General features: G+C 45.7%; 2 protein-coding genes across 8 annotated transcripts in view; one reads left to right on the top strand and one right to left on the bottom strand.

Moving 5' to 3' along the window:
• Positions 1 to 3,180, top strand: part of LOC135417351 (uncharacterized) — a 45,177-nt gene extending 41,997 nt beyond the window's left edge. For all 7 annotated transcript variants that reach the window (XM_064661386.1, XM_064661387.1, XM_064661383.1 and 4 more), the window contains 2 exons: positions 482 to 627; positions 1,453 to 3,180. In XM_064661386.1, coding sequence (XP_064517456.1) covers positions 482 to 627; positions 1,453 to 2,248 — 942 coding nt within the window. In that variant the 3' untranslated portion in view covers positions 2,249 to 3,180. The remainder of the gene's footprint in view (positions 1 to 481; positions 628 to 1,452) is intronic.
• Positions 3,181 to 9,810: 6,630 nt separating this feature from the next.
• TSN (translin) lies at positions 9,811 to 17,095 on the bottom strand. Its single transcript, XM_064661395.1, has 6 exons — positions 16,864 to 17,095; positions 16,685 to 16,778; positions 13,161 to 13,257; positions 12,247 to 12,362; positions 11,685 to 11,764; positions 9,811 to 11,339 (listed from the first exon to the last, which is right to left on the bottom strand). The coding sequence occupies exons 1-6, from the start codon at positions 16,927 to 16,929 to the stop codon at positions 11,103 to 11,105; spliced, it is 690 nt and encodes a 229-aa protein (XP_064517465.1). The 5' UTR covers positions 16,930 to 17,095; the 3' UTR covers positions 9,811 to 11,102.
• Positions 17,096 to 17,135: the final 40 nt, after the last annotated feature.

Here is a 17,135-nt window from a genome sequence, read left to right as displayed (position 1 = left end):
GGCCAGTAACACAACTGAAGGAGACTGCTTCCCAGCCAGGCCAGTTGCTGGGAGCAACTGCAGAAGTTGTTAGGTGCCATGTGTGTACTGAGTTACAAGCCTCTCCTACACATTTGCTCCTGAATGCTCTCTGTTAATTTATGCACTGCTGCAGGGCCCCAGTACACGCTCTTGAATAGAGGCTCACTCTGGCCTTTGAGCCCCTGCTCTGGTGAGCTGGCTGAGTGCACAGGAGGAGGGAAGACAGCTCTTTGTTGTGGAAGAGCAAGCAGTTAGACCAGCTTTCCTTCCCCTCCCCACCCACTGCTTCCCAGGAACCTGCAGGGACTGCCTTTCCACTAGGAAGGGTGAGCCCAGCTCCGCCTTTGGTCTGGTGCTCACCAGATCCTGCAGCAGGGTCATGCTGACAGGACTGAATGCAGGCTCCGTGGCTGTGTTTCTCCTGAGCTAACCAAGCAGGGGATCTATTGCACCCTTGCAGGGGGATGATGACCTGATGACTGTGTGCATCGGAGAAATATTCCTAGAGTTTGTCAACATGCTGCCAGCCTTCCAGACCTACTGCCTCCAGCAGTCCTCCTCCGTGAACATGCTCAACGCACTGGAGAAGGAAAAGGAGTTGCTCAGGTGAGAACGTGGCTACGTTCATCCAGAAGGGCACCAGGTTGAGTTTGAAGCCCTTGTCAGCCCAACTAGATCAAAGTTTGATGCTAACTTTCTTCAGTTACCACTCTGTTGGGGTGAGGACAGTAATGTAATCTCCAAAGAATACTGAGTTCTTGGTATCTCCACTGAGGCAACCAGTGGAGATGGTCCCCAGCTATGTTTTGTGGTAGCAGTGTCTGACCACTGCACTGAACTGTCACCAAATAATGCTCAGCTGAGAACAGCTCTCAGTCCCTGTGCCAGAGCCCAGGTTGGATTTCCACTGGGGAAAGCCACCGTGAGGCACACATGATTTGAATTTGTTTCCCATTCCTAGCCCCAGCTTACTGGAACATCAGGCGAATAATTTGTCTTTCCACTGCTCAGCTTAAAATAATGACAGTACCAAATTCTTGTTTAGAATGCTGTGTAATCTGATGTTTAAAGGTGCTACAAATTAATATAATCTGGTATAAGATGATGTATGTGCCTCGTGTCTACATCAGGGTGTACCAGGGAAAGATCACACCCTTGCTATTTTACGATTTAATAAAAGACTGTTAGGATGCCGTGTGCTCGTGTCCCAGGCACCTCATCATGGTTCTGCAGCTAAGCACAGGTACAGAAATTGTTGTTGGTCTCTGAGAAGACAGAATTCACAAGGTTGCAAAACCCGGGGGGGGGGGGGGGGGGGGGGGGGGTGTGCTGCAGTGCCCAGCAGCACCATGCTGTTCATTTGCTTTTAGGATTGCAGCATCTGCTGGCAGAACAGCTACCATTTCATTCTCTCTTCTTAAAACCCTGCAGAATATTCCTCAATGTCTCCCAGAATGACAACACAGCACTGCGGCGGATGAACTTGAGGTCCTTCCTGATGGCCCCTCTGCAAAGAGTCACCAAGTACCCACTGCTGCTCAGCAGAATCATCAAGGCCACCACCGAGTACCACCCGGATCACGGCAGCCTGCGGGAGGCCAAGAGCCGCATCGAGTCCCACCTGGAGCACATCAACATGAAAACCAAGCAGGAGGGGAACACATGGACCCTCCGATCCTTTCGCCAGGACAGCAAGAAGAAGAGGGAAGTCATTAATATTGAGATGAGAGAAACTGCCCTCAAAACTGTTGGTTGGCTGCGGGAGGAAACGCGATTTGTGATGGAGGGGTCTCTGCAGCTGGCCCAGCCCCCCGATGGCCAGTGGGTGAAAAAAGGCAGCAAGACCCTGAAGTTCCAGAACATGCAGGTTCTCCTCCTGGTGAACATGAAGCGTGTGTCTGAGTCCAGCCTGGAATCAGCCGAGCCAGGGCCTGTGAAGGATGCTGTGCTGGTACTCATCAGGGACAAAAATAACGGGAAGTTCCATTTGCTCAGGGAGCCCTTGAGGCTGAGTAATTGCATTGTCTCTACCGATCCAGACTGTGACGACACTTTTGAACTCATTGAGATCAGGAGGGAGGCGTTTGTGTTCCGGGACAGCGACCGGGCACGGACTCACCACTGGTTCAGGCAGATCCGGCGGTACTCCAGGGAGCTGGGCTCCTGGAAGAAGCGGCGGAACGCGCTGCCCAACATCATGATCAGCACTCCTCACACCAGGCCCTGAGTCCTGCACGGGCTGACTTGGCTTGACCAGTGTCATGTGCAGAGACCATCAAGAGCCTCAGTGGCTTGAACTTGCTGTGCTCCATGGACAACACAGGGAGGAGCCTGACCCCCAAAGACTCTTAACAGCACTGGAAGCACCACGGCCTAATGCTGGTCTCCAGCCTCAGGACTCACAACCAGTTTGTGACTCATGTACATACAGAGATGGTCTCCCCTAGAGGAGCAGATCACTAGAGGAAAATACTGTTTAACTTGTTGATATTGCACTGCAGGAGAATGATGTATGATGCTTGCCATTGCATGGATTGTGTTGAAAGCCAGTCTTGATGAGAGAGGTTTCCACTACTGACTGTATTTCATCAGCATTAGGTAAAGTCAGGGTCAAAATTAGGTGCAGTATTATGCAACAGAGGATGAAAGTTGAAGAAAATTATGTTTTCCACCACTAATCCTAAGGACTGTATTTCATTATTCACCTCTGTATATTTAGTCAAAATACTTGTTTAAAAAGAAAGGCCTTTCATCTTTCAGCCACATCAAGTAGGTGTCAATTTGCTCAGATTCAGCTGCATGCACACAGCAAAAAAAAAAAAAAAAAAAAGAAAAAAAGGCAAAAAAAAAAGGCAAACATGAATAAAAGGAGTTTTTGCTCTCTGACACATACACCCCACATATGTGTAGAACCTGTGGAAGAGCAGCATACCCCCACTGAAAGTCTGTTATTTAACTGACTTAGGGACTGGAACATAATGCTGCATCTGAAATATCTCAGAAGTATATGTAAATACAGCTCTGCTACCACTGATAGTGAACTTAAGAGTTTGCAATTATTTAAATGATGTAATCTAGTGTATTTCAAAATTTAATTGAAAGGAACAATTTACCTTGTACTGTAGAGTAACATAAAAGGTTTTAATAATTATGTTTCAATTACTTTAGGTGGGTGTTTTTTTTAAATATTTGTACTCTGGAGTATATCTTTCACATGTGGGTGGCATTCAGGTGAACAATGTGCCTACATCTACTCTGTGGAGGGGCTACTCCTAATGAGACTGGGAGAACAGTACAAACCTGCTACTCTAACTCTCACTAGACAGCAACAGACTGGCACAAAATCTTTTGCTCTGGCTGCAGTCCTGCCTGGGCAGGTCAGGTCTCAGCACACCAGACGTGAGGACACAAAGCACTACCCCGTGAGGTCCAGCCTCTCTCAGTTCCTCAGCAGGGAAATGACTTGAAGCTGAACAATAGTAAAAAGGCAAACGGGGTTTAACCTTTTCAGCCTGACATTACCACTGACCGCTGCCTTGCGATTACAGGATCAGCAAAATGTCACGCTGTGACTTACACAGCAAAGGCCAGATTTCAGCCCAGGAGGCAAAATTAAGGGAGCCTAAGTATTGGTTCATGGATCTTGGAGGACAGCCTGTAAATGTTCTTTCAGGCCTGCAGGGTAAAGACAAAGCCAATCAGTATTATTCAATACCAACACAGTATTTTTTTTACAGGCATTTTATTTTACAGGAGGATTCATACAAGCACATTCATGTATTTCTCCAGAGATCAACCAGCATCAGTGGGCACCACATGAAGGCAGACAGAAGCCACATTCATAAAGGTAGCCCTAGTCTTGTAAAGTCACCACTGACACAATCCCTGAGCAGGCCTCAAACTGTGCCCAGTGCTTTGTCCTCTGGCCACAGCTGCCAGGGCTTGTTACACTGCTCCAGGCACTGAGACAGAGACCAGCAGTGAGACATGCTGTGTCTCACTGTATTTTCTCTTCATCTGCACCATCCAGCATTCTGGTGCTTCATTTTGTTCTAGAGGAAATGGAAAGATTTGCATCATCTGGAGGGTGGCTGCACATAGCTGAGCACTGTAGTGAGCAATAGCTGTCAAAATGCTTGTCAGGGCAGCAGCCTGGCTCCCTCAGGTGAGCTGGAATTCCCTCCAGCTATTTCCTAGTTGCTAGACAATAATTGTTCCCCAAAATACTGAACAACCAGTGAAGAGCATGAGGCATTGCTTTAGTTTGCTGTTTGTTTTTCACAGAGATGGATGCCTGAGCAGAGCAGCTGCTGGAGGAAAATTTCTCTTATGCTGTCATGACAGATCTGCATCTATGAACCTTCAAGCCTCATTCACCTCACACGTAAAAAGCAACAGCTTGTAGCACCTTTGTCTTCCCTGCCAGGATCACAATGGCACAGCCATCTTCTCTTCATTACCTCTGGGGCAGCTTTGACAAGGCAAGGTATAGGTACAAGTAAGTGTAACAGATTAATTTATCCAAACAGCAAGTGGCTTTCACAGCCACACAAAGCTGCTGCTTTCTGGAAAGTTTTCAATTACTTTCCAGCACAGTGATTTTCTCCACATCAATTCATGCTCGAAACCAGCTGTGGACTGTTTGTACAGTCATATCTTTCAATCAAGATACCTTCAGCCAGCCTGGCTGTTCAGAAAGGTTAGAGAACAATAAGTATACGTAAAAGGTCTGATATTTAGCATCGAGCTTGTGTTTGGCTGATTGTTCAATTTGTTAGATTCAGGGTATTTCTAGGTATCACAGGAAGCACCTGCCTGCCGGGCTCCAAGTAATTATGGCCTATTTCCTCTGAACCAAGCAAACTGTCCCCAGAAGAGGGTCCATAAATAATCACAGGGTGTTGAGTTACAAGCAGGACATGTACTTGGTGCTGTAGTCCTGTCTAAAAAACCTGTGGCCAGGGAACAGTACAAGCCCTTTGATCTGGGACAGCCTGCTAGGGGAAGCGACAGTGGGATTGTTGAACCTGTCAAACCAGACAGAGGTTGTGCTTCCAACACACGTGCTCCTTTTATGTATCCGATGTGTACACAGCTGCTTGGCTGCCTGTAAATTACAGGTGTTGAAAGGGAACTCAAGCATGGAACAATCCCTATGGCCCTGGAGAGCCCGTGATGTGGGGTGAGGCGGCACAGGAAGGGCGAGGAGTGCCAGCACACTGACAAGGCAGTAGATTTCCATAATCCTTAGACACCTTTCTGAACTGCATGATCCCACTCCTGGGACGTTCCAGGTCTTTCAGCATCACATGTACATGTCTTACTTGACAGCCATGGAGATTAGTTGTGCTGTATTTTTCCATTTCTGATTAACAAACTGACAAAATGCTATTATAACCCAGGGTACCTGGGAATGGGGTTGTCTGTAAGCCAAGAAAGCAATTATTTGTTCCAAACTCCATCATATTTTTATGCCTTTCATTGTCATGACTGACAAAGTACTAAGATTACTTTTCAGGACTCCTGCCCACTGAACTTACCCAGCTAGTACAAACAGACCTTTCTGGATGTACCACGTCACAGGGAATAAGAGAAAGTTAGTTACTCCCTTGATTTATCAGAACTCAAAAATGACCTTTAACAAGAATTTAGTATAAGCCTTACTGGTCATTTACCAGGAAAACAACAAAAGGCAGTCTTTATTTATAGAGTTCATATAGTTTTGAGTTCTGAAGGCAGACACACAAGAAGACAAAACACTGGATTAAGAGCCCCCTGTGAGCTCAGGTCCCAAGGAAAGAAAGAATAGCTCCTTTATGAGTCACGAGGCTGGGTGGGAAAGCCTAAAAAAAACATGGGGAGATGAAGAGCAAATACTTTAGAGGGCAGAGACTTCTGCTTTGGTGAACAGAGATCTCCTTTATGATGTCCTTGTACATTCCTGGTTGTCCTTAAGAGAAGTGTGGATGGGGAGGGGGCGTTCAGTGTGGGTCTCCACTCTGTGATCAAGAACACATCTGAAATGGAGCACCAGCTTTGGTCTGGCAGCAAGAAGCTACTGTAGCAGTCACTGAGGACTGAGAGATTGACCTCAGCACATCCCAAGTTCTGAAAAGAGCTCCAAGACCATCTCAGATCTCCTGCCTTCACTGCACGTGAATTTATAACACAGCAAAAATCCCAGGAAAGCAGATCTCCAGCAGGAGATTCTGGTGAATCTTGCACTCTCCTGCTTGTCCCTTACATGCTCAAAGGGAAAATAATTTAAATCTTTGAGAACTATATCAAAGATCCCTTCAGAGCTCATGAATGAGGCAGCTGTAGTAACTCTCATTTTGTGATGTCAGCTGTGTCTCCTCTTAAATGCATGTGGGGGTGAGATTCAGCTGGAATTAGGTTGACATTCTCTGACTTGAAATTGGAAAAAACCTGAAACCAAAAGCAAAGGAGAAAACTGTCCTCCCAGAGATCAGATAAATATTCAAAGCTCTCACTGTCATTGTTGAGTGACCTGTCACTACCGTGGAGTATGATGGAGCTAAAAGTCTTACTGATCAGGCAGGCAAAGGAAATGCCTTATATCTCTCAGGCTGCTGCAGAATATCAGTACAACTGGAGACAGGTACAAGCGTTATTAAAAAAAAAAAGTTTTGACAATAACAGTGTACAGTCCAAAATAAGACATCTCCCTCAGGAAGTTGAAGGTGATCCACTAAGGGAAACCTTTCAACAGCATGATGGAAAAGTTGAGTGATAGGAATACAGAGTTCCTGTTCTTCAACAGATATGGAAGAACACTCTGGAGGAATCAGAACACAGGCAAAGCATCCTGCAGCACCGGTCTCTGCCCAGGCTTGAGCAGTTACACAGCTGAAAAACATTGAAAAGCTGGCATTAGGCTTTAGATCCATTAGCAGGGATTAATGTAATGATAATTTGCAACTCTCCAGCTCAAATCCTGCCCCAGTGTGATCTCCACTACTGCAGGCTTTGCATCCCTGAGAAATTATGTGGGCTACAAATGAGAAGATCCAGTCTGCACACTGGATAGAGACCTTGGGAAGGTTCTCTGCATAGAACCAGGCAAAGGAATCCTTTGTTTCAGTGTAAGTGGAGCCCCAGTGGTTTTGAACCCTTCCCTCTTAGTGCAGGAGCTTCCCTTGCAGATCCTTGGGAGGATCCACATCAAACCTCTCTCTGGGTGGAGGGCTGGGCAGATGGAGCGGCAAGCCTGGAGGTCACAAGAACATCACAGAGCAGATCCCATGACTGATGCCTGGGATAACCCACCTGTGCAAAGAGCACAAGGCCTTTATAGCTCTGGACCATTTCACACGGGCTAAAATCTTGGGTTGAAGTGACAATAAACAGGCAGTGACACCTGACAGGAGATACCCATCTTACCTAACTCATCAGGTACCCACATCACGCAGACAAGAGACATATACCAGATAGGACTTCTCCTTCCAAAATCAAACATTCCTTTCACAACACTCTATGAATTCAGGGGGGAGGAGGCTCTGAACAGCCTCTACACACTTTTCAGTAGAGCTGCACTGCAGCATCCAGCAACAGGCAACACTTTAATGAGGGAAGATGGACTGCTGGTGAGTAACGGGTCAGCATCCATGCACAGACCCCTGGGGTCACAGAACCCCTGCTCTCCTTAATTGCCTTAGTGTGTAATGAACTCACTGGCTGAAAAACTTGAGTGAGGCTCTATAGCACAGAAGTTCTCACTTTCCTCACAGTGAAAAGAAGACAAATTATTTACAAAATAAAAAGCAGTTAAATTACTGCAAGAAAAAACAAAGTTTACCACATAGTGTTACAGGTCAAAGAATACTTAAAGCTGACACTACTTAAAGCAGGGAGAGGAGGAAGCCTCCCTCCACACATTGGTACAGCATGTGGAGGGACTGTGTGATGCACCAGATTGGGAGCAAACACTGCTGAAAACTAAAGATCAGTTCCTTGATCCAGTTCACTGCACAAAGATATTTGCTGGGACCAGAAAAGGGCAGCCTGGAGGTGATAACATGTCCTTTAACAAGTGCCAGGTTAAAGAGGTGGCTGGACCCTGGCTGCAGTTAATGAATTCCATCAGGCAGAGCCTAGTTCAACAGCCAGCCCCAAGGTCTGCTCTGCATCCTGTGCCATGGAGCTCTGCTCACCCCTGCTTCCCGAACCGTTTCAGGTCACCACTTCCATTGATCTACTGGGCTTGAACAGGCAGTGCTACAAATAAGGAGCAGTTAATCAACTACTTAAGTGCCCTTTTTACTGAAAAAAACAAACAAACAAAACAACACAGAAATGACATCGAGATGCAAAAAAAACCCAAAAAGCAAACAAAAAACAAATGAGTGAATACAAAGATGATCCAAGAGAGTGCTCCTGGGAATACACTTGAGGCTGAAGTGGCTCCGGGAACAGCCATGCTGGCTGTTGAGTCACTCTCAGTGCTCCTGCTCTGACTCACTCCCCTCCCAGCTGCCAGCGCTGCGCAGTCCATTCAGTACCAACAGGAGTTACTTGTTCAGAGTTCAAGTGCATCTGATTCATCATGAGCCATCAAGCCTCTGCAGTCCTTGGAGCTCACTGCCATTCCCTGCTGGCCAGCCTGTTCCCATTCCCCCTGGGAAAGGGAAGGGTCAAAAAGAGACATCTCCCCATCCTTCCAGGTTTTCCTTCTTCCCTCTGCTCCCAGCTCTGGGATGCAAACACAACTTATCATTTAGGATCAGGGTACTGTGCAGATTTACAGTCAAGGCCACAAGATCCTACAGGCTACCTCCTTGCTGCAGCCTAGAAAGAATTACTGGTTTTCTTTTCCCTTCTCCAGACCCAGCTTGGGAATGCACTGTACAGCCTGGCTCTTGCAAACGATGCTTTTTCAGAGGAAGATGCTAGGCTCTCTCAAAACCTAGGAAGAGCAAAGAACAAGGTGTTTGCTAACACACTCCAGGAACACAACACAGGAGTGTCTCTTTCTCAGGCACTTGCTCTTCACAGAGCCCTAGACAGAAGGATCCCACACTTTGCACCTCTTAAGCCCTAAGTAAGAGACTTGCTCTTCCAGTTGACCCTCCCATGGTCCCTGCACCTGTGACACAGCACTGCTCTATGTCCACCCAGCTCTCGGAAAACACTGAGAGATGCAAGAGCTGGCAGATCTGGGATCTACTGAAAAGCTGCATTAGGCACATGGGATCCTGTGTCAGGAAGCAGATCTGTTGCATGACCAAATGCAATTGGAGTACCTGGGACATAAGCCATGACAAAGCCTTAACTAACACCAGCCCTGCAACCAGAAACCTGCCCTGCCCCATGGCCTCACATCCCAGTTCCACATGCCAGGAGTCCTCCAACCCGAGACACCCCAAACTGTTGCTCAGGAAACTTTTCTCTTATTCCCCTGCTCCCACACATTTCCTGTGTGACCTTGATCTGCACAGCTGTGTCTCAGAGCCTCAGTGTGTTGTTTCACCCCACGTCTCTGGTTTTGGCACCAAATCTGGCTTAAGCTCCTTCCTTCCTCCCACCTCCACAGAGTTAAATCCAGAAAGGTGCAAACAGTGGCACAGGACAAGAACAAAGAAGTACTTTGAAAGCTGGTCTCATTGCCATAGGACTCAGGAAGTTACACCCTCATTTTCTTCAGTTGTGAAAGAGGAATATTACCATCTGGGTATAACTTAAATGCCAGTGTATCAGAACAGGGTCCCAGGAAGGGAAGCAAACAACAGCAGGAAGGGAAGCAGACAACAGACAGAGGTACCAAATGGCCAAAATCAAAGAACACATTTTATTGGCCAAAATAACCAAGAAATCATTTTCTTCCAATAAACAAATAAACCCCAACTGAAACCGTAGTAAATCTTTGCTAACAAACTGAAACACTAACAAACCCCACAAAAACTTTACTGTTTACGTTCATCCTCTGGAAGTATTACTCCTCCTACAGAAGTTATTTGTTCTCCTTAGCCCTCCTGCACCACCAGAAGTAGGAGAATGGAAAAACTCATTCAGTAAAAGAGAAAAAGCACACTGGGAGCCATGAGTCTTTCCACTTACACAGGTGAAAGAGGCTGTTGGTGTTTGCAAACACCTTACATGCAATTACCTGAAACTAGTAATTTGCCCTTTTCTCAAGATACAAACATTTTACTACACAAACTATAGTTTTGGGTTTTTTTTAATCTCAGGACAAGGGTACAGTTGTGGCCTGTACAGGTTGTTACAACTCAGATGCTTCTCTATTCAGAAATCTTGGAAGTTAAAAAAAACATTAAAAAATTGGTTAGACTGAGTTCTTGAGGCAAATGATCATATTCAAACTCAGCATTTACTCATGTCAGTAAAAAAAAATATCAGATAGAGAAAGCAGGCCTTTGAGAAAACCTTGCTCTCCATGGTAACTGAAATCTTGGAGAAAAGATAAAAATGAGAGAGAGAGAAAGAGAGAGATGTGCCAGACACCAGTTCCAATGGAGGAATTCTCAGGAATATTTTCACTAATTTCTCAATTAAGGGGGATACATTAACAGAAATCATTTAAAAAGATCTGGTTAGTAAACGGTTATGCAAATCTGTTCAACTTACCTAGGTGAAAATTTAAGAAACAAAAAGGCAAAAAAAAAAAAAGTCTTAAAAAAAAGTAGATATTTACACACTGTGTTTTTTAAAACATCCTGTGTATCTGCACTGAGGTGTGTGCTGTGCACACGTCTTTGAAGGTGTGTGAGCAGTCACAGCCACAGCACCTCACTGCCGGAGCAGGGAAGCTACACTACAGAACTAATGGGAATCAGCTCATGGGAGTTACTGACTATTGCTGCTGTGCACTGAACAGCACCGTGTGTCTGACAGGGGAATTCCACTGGAAACAGAGAGCCTCCTGCCCTAATTTAGACATGATTTTACAAAACATCTAACACCTGTACCACAGCTTTTGTAAGAAAATAGAGAGCAGCTTTGAGCTGCAGTTCTTCTAAACTACTGTAGGAAGGCTTCACTAGATACTTCCTAAATTGGCAACCATATGAGGTAATCGATGATGCTGTTCAAAGGAGCATCGTTCATTTCTCTCCGCCTGCACCAACTGTGGCCTCCTTATTGAGTCCTCTGATCGACAAGTCATAAACCACTTCCTCGATCTTCTTGACATCGTATTTCAGGCCATCGTAGCGTTTCCTCAGAGAGTCGTTCTTCAGGTTGAGGAGACGGAAACCAGAATCCAGCTCGTTGATAAAGGCTGAGATGCGGAGAGGGCGGGAATAGTCACCGGCTGTGACACTGTTCACTGCCAGCCTGGCCTGTGAGAGGAGACACACCAGAGAATGTTGGCAGAGCACCCACCCAAATCACATCACTGTCCCCATCAGCTGCTTTACCAAATGAAGCACCTGTTTTCAGGCAGTCAGATTATTTATACTTAGATCTACCTTTTTGTTGACCATAACTCTGGATTTTCAATCAAATGACTCATTTAAATCTTAAAAGTGTCAGTAAGGAACATGCAGAGAAGCATCTTGCTAGAAGTTCAGATCAAGGTGGTGTGTATCAGAACTTCCAGAACAATTTGGGAAAGCTAAAAAATACATTACTTTGGGTTTTTACATCAGTTTCAATCCAAAAACATGCATGAATATCTTCCTTACCAGCTCACTGGCGAGAGTTAATACACCAGAAAGATAGTCTTCAATGTCCAGGTGAAAGCCCCGCTCTCGATCAGCTTCAACTGAGACAAAAACAGAGTGGTGATCAGGTGATTCTGAGCATGACTAAAACCCAGCCAGCTGAAATCGCATTTGTTTACTGGAGGTAATTTGAAATATCAAATTTATGAAATATTATTACAAAATAAAAGTCAGCATTTTCCTGTATGTATGATGAAATTACTGCCTCTCCTCAGCATTTTTATTCAGCATCTTGTACGTCCTCAAGTGGCAGTGCAAGAGGTTATAATCAATCCAAGAGAATAACTGAATTTACATCAATATACAAGATTTATTTTCCTTATGTTTTTTCAAATCTTTTGCTCCGCGGTGACACAATTCTTTTATGGCAAAGAATTTAATGTTTTCCACCCTTTTTGAACACTAAAAGCAAAAAGTTAAAAAAGTAAGCTCACATCTTTGTGCTACTCTTTTGGTAGATTCACACAGTTTGAATGGATGGCCTTCATTGATGGAGAATTTATTAATTACAAGATTAACTTACTCCCAAGTATTTCTGCAACAGCTTCTCGAGTCACTAATGTTTCTGACTCCAAGTAGACTACGAACGCTGCCAGAAACACCAACCGCTGAAGCACAAACCTCCAGTGCTCATGAAATCTGCAGAAGAAACACCAAGTGAAGGTATAAATAAGTAATATCTGTTACTGGAGCATTAGGCAACAGGCACACATTATGTGTGCATTGTGTTTTCTACCTTTACACAGCATTTTGCAGTATTCTGGGCTTAACAAAATGACACCAGCTGAAAACCATCTCCTTGGTACCCCAGAACTCCATCCCCAGGTTACCGGCCAGACCCTCACATTTGCTTGTCCCTCTCACACACCTAACTCAGCTCCCAGAGTTTTCCAGGTTGTGGTGCCCACAGACAGCCAAGGCTTTCCCTCCCACCTTCTCTCAGCAGATCTGAGCTGACAAGATCCTTGTTCTTTGAAATGTTCTTGCCAGACACTGTCCCCTTCTGGCAGCAACAAAACACACAGGTGACAAGTTCATTTAGTGTCTGCACGACCAAACAGCCATTTCATGACAGATTTAGAGCTCTGCTTCCAGAAATGCCCCAAACCGAACAACTTAACTGAAATTAAGGGAGCAGCAAATGCCTAGCTCCCAGATACAAGATAATCAATTTCTTGAGCTTTCTTTTTTTTTAAGAAAGTTTCTAGAAAAATAATTTAATACTGAGTATTCTTAGTGAAAAGTTATAGTGTTTGAGCAAAAGCATTTTTTTATCTATGCTGACAAAAACCTCATACTTTCTATCATGACTTACTTTTCAAATAGAAAGAAGCATTCAGCCCATACACCTTTAAATCATTATTCCATAGCAATGATGCCAAATGCCCAGGTAATTCCCATATATATATGTGTCTGGCTGGGTGTGATCCTGCGCACCTGTAATACTGATCAGCAGGAAATTTGGTCTTCAGAGACTCCATCTGTGTCCTCACTGTACTAAAGTGCTCACGAGCCTTCTGACATTTCTTTGGGACTGAAAAAGAAACAGCACAGCATTCAGGGAATGAGTATATTCAGGAAATGGATACTTGACAGGGACCAGGGGTTTGTAAGCAAAGTTTTCTAGTGTAGACAGTGCCATTTGTGCTTCTTCATTGTCCAAGACAGGCTACTGACCCTCAGAATCCATCTAAGAAGTACTTCTTGTCACACCATGAACCACAGAGGTAAAGGAGAAAGACTCCTGAGTTCCAGGCTGTCTGATCTGCTCTGGGCCTTCTGAGTCATACAGTCAATGGAACAGCAACTTTTCTTTCTCTACATTAAAATCTTATCCTATTGTTTTCTTATCAATCAGAGTTAGGTTATGTGAGGTGTAACATCCCGCCAGGTAATTGCATTTCCTGCTTTTTAATGATGTATTTGCAGAAACTGGGTTTCAGTCTGTCCAGTGTGTGTTACCCTCTGCAGAGCAACGATCTCGTTTCCATACCACGCACTGCCACCTCCCGTTTGGCAGCAGGAGTTACAGCCACGCTGCACCCGCAGCACCAGCGACCGACCAGAGGAGTTAGACCAGAACTTCTTAACTGCAGCCCTCTCACAAATCCTGGCCACGGACCAAGGAAGGCCAAAGATCAACCTGACAGGCTCTCCTGCACGTGTAAAAGCCAGGATTATTCATGCAAAATCCACAGAAGCTAAACCTGAAAGCTGAGATGGTTTTTATCAAACAAGCCCTAGTAGATGTCACTTAAGTGTGTTTATAAAATTTCTTTCAGTTAATAAAACATAATTTCTGTTTAAAGAAAAAAGGGATGGAGAATAACATGGGAAAAAATAAAAGCTTCAGGAAGCAGAAGGTGTGAGTGCTCTGTGTGGCAGCCAGGATGAAAGACCCATGTGAAGCTCACTGAGAGCTATGGGCTGCCTCTGTTGTGAGCTGTCAAATAGCCAGGGGGACAGAGTAAGGAACACATTTGCATTTTTGGCTTCTACCACAGGAAACCTGTGACAAAAATAAACAATTAACTGTAAAATTAACTGTAAAGGTTTAGACAGAAGTGCCCAACGATAGACACATAACCCCCAAATTCAAACTATCCTTGTACAGGTATCACCCCTGGTGTTGCTGTTTTGAGAGCAAAGACACTGAGGTGGCTGTCAGGCTCTGGAGACCCTGCTTGTCACCCTGGCTGACATCAGCTACCAGCAGGCTCACACTGCCCTGGGCAACTTTCTGAGCAGTTCTCAAACTCCATTTTGGACAGGGAGCCAAGGAAGCTTATGCAAGATGTCCTTTTAAAAGCCCCTGGCTGGTATGGGGAACTGTCCTCCATCAAACTTCCAACTATGCCATGTTTCTATTGACAGAGCTCACGCCACTGCTTACCCTTAGGACAGATTGCTCATGCAAACCCTTCCCTGTTCTCACTGACTCTCTGTTGTTTCCCTGAGTTTTCATCACTCCCCCTCAGTTGATGATGCAGGAATAAACAAAGGAACCAGGAGGCTGCAGGAGGAAGGAAATCTTCTCCCACTTACACTGGCACAAGGAACAACTGGCAAAACGGCTTCTGCTGGAGCTGCACCAACTGCAGCTGCAATTCAGAGCAACACAGCTGCAGTTACTCAGCATTAGAAGCTCTGTCACCCGTGAACTTGCAGTAATTAATAGTATTTTTGACCTTTTTATTATTAGTTTGTATATTTTATTTATAATTTAATATTTTTCTAGTTCAGCATAGTTTATTAATAGTGTTAATAGTTTTCCTTACATCTTGGAATAAATAAGTGTAAGGCTAAAAAAATCTTCACGTTACAAAGTACAACCAGAACTCTGCTGCAATGAGAATAACTCTCTCTTTCATAGTTACAGGAGTCATTGTTTATCCCTTTTTAATCTCCTAATCATTCTAGTTTCTTAGTAAAAACACAGTACTGACTCAAACAACAAGATGCCGCAGGAAGCCAAACAGACATTTAAGGTACTTACACTGCAGAACTACAGCTACTATCAAATAAAACTGTAGTCTGAGCATGTGACATCTGACAGGTGCTGTTCTCCCCCAACAATGCTTCTGTTAATTTGCATTCTATTATCAATCTAAACATTTATTAACTTTCTTTACTACAATGGTAACTGATGACAAACTGACAGGTCTGTTACTGTGAGTTAACTCCTAACCTATTAAGCATGAATTCATTATTTTTGATATTACAAGAACTATAAACTGAGGCTTTGGGTTTTTGGCTTGGGTTGGAGGCTTTTGGTTTTGTTCTTTTTTTTTCCTTCAACTACTCCAAATCTCTTCTCAAATTCTGCAAGTTCCAGGACCAGCTCTGTCCAGGAATTAAAATTAAATGTTGGAAAACAGCCCCTGAAGTTGTCATCCACATAACATCCATGGGTTTTCACAGCTTATAAAACTGTCTGCTTGTCTAAATAACCAATCAGCAGTTCTGACTTCCAGCACTGCCAGATTTCCCAAGCAGGTAGAACTTGCACTTGACAGCATAGGTCAAACCTCAAGTGTTGCTAAACACAGACCCTCTCTGAGGTCAGAGGAATTCCAGGCCTCCAGCTCCAGCAGGAGTGTCCTGGTGAACATCAGGCTGAAAACAACCAGTCAGCTCTGCAGGTGAATAAAACAGCACCTGGGGAGGCTTGTTCTATTCACCTTCGGAGGGTGGCCTGCCCAAATTCCTCTCAAGAGTTTCCAGCGAAGTCAGAATAGTTGCTTCTTCTCAGGAAATGCTGACTAGAAAAAAAAATGCTTTTAAGTCACATATGTAAGTTTATTCCAGTAGTTTCACCAGTAAGCTGAGAAACGGGGGAGCTGAAAGAGCACATTTGACACCGGCAGTGCTGCTCTCATGGCCTGGAGGAAACGGGCTGGCCCTGAAACATTCTGTCAAACACCTTAAAGCAAATTTGGACTGAGAGCCTGGAACCAGGCTAGGCACGACCCAAACCTCAAAACCAGCAGAACAATTCCTGCTGCCACCCAAACATGCAGCAAGGACAGCTCCTGCTTTTTCAGCCTTTGCAAATTCCATTTGTATTTTGCAACATTAGGTAGATTTTACACACACACAGAATCTGTTTTCTACAAATCAGATTAAAGCCCAGCCCCTTCCCAGTCTACCCTGAGCACCCTCAGAGCTTTCAGGACCGCAGCTTTTTGGGATGTGGGGTGAACGGGTGGGAAGAGGACACTGATACAAAGGCCCAACGAGTGATGATAGAACAATCCATGCGCACGTCACTTAGAGGGATACCCAAGAGCCAGTTCAGCATCCCAGGAAGTAAACACCTAGAAAAGAACACGTTGCTCTGCACTGAGATGGGAGCAGAGAAAAAGAGAGAACGGTGCTCCCTAGGGCTGAACGGCAACTTTGCTACTTGTCTGGCTTGAAACCCTCCCCCCGCGGCCCGGGGCAGGCGGAGCGGCACTCACTGTGCTGGAAGCCGGGTCCCTGGTGCACGCCCTGCAGCAGCGTCAGGATCTCCCGCGCCGTCTGCTCCAGCGCCTGCACCACCTTCCGGATCTCCTGCGGGCACAGCGCGCCGTCAGCCGCGCCACCGCCCCAGCCCCTCCCGGCGCCCGCCCCGGCCCTCTCCCGTGCCCCCCGGCACCTCTCGGATGTCCTGGTCCTGGCCGAGCGCTCCCTGCAGCGCCGCGAACATGTCGCTCACCGACATGGCGGTGCCGCCTCTCCCGCCCGCGGGGCCTCCCGCCGCCCCGCGCGCCGCCTCAGCGCCCGCGACGGGCTGCCCGCGCACCGCCTGAACGGCCCGAGCAGCCGGGAGGGGCGGCTCGAGCGCGCTTCCCGACCCAGGGAGAGAACTGGTGTCCCCAGGGAGGGAGTCGCTGGCCCTGGCGGTGCTCGTGTCCGTGCCCGTGTCCG

The sequence above is a fragment of the Pseudopipra pipra genome, chromosome 7 (genome assembly GCF_036250125.1).
Source record: "Pseudopipra pipra isolate bDixPip1 chromosome 7, bDixPip1.hap1, whole genome shotgun sequence".
NCBI classification, from domain to species: Eukaryota; Metazoa; Chordata; class Aves; order Passeriformes; family Pipridae; genus Pseudopipra; species Pseudopipra pipra.
This window is presented reverse-complemented; position numbering and strand designations above follow the sequence as displayed.

Excerpts from the sequence above, each read along its gene's own strand:
- TSN (XM_064661395.1), bottom strand. The coding sequence starts at position 16,929 with ATGTCGGTGAGCGACATGTTCGCGGCGCTGCAGGGAGCGCTCGGCCAG. Across the intron at positions 13,258-16,684 it reads GGGACCCGGCTTCCAGCACA|TCCCAAAGAAATGTCAGAAG; the intron begins GTGAGTGCCGCT and ends TTTCTTTTTCAG. Across the intron at positions 12,363-13,160 it reads CCTGCTGATCAGTATTACAG|ATTTCATGAGCACTGGAGGT; the intron begins GTGCGCAGGATC and ends TTTCTTCTGCAG.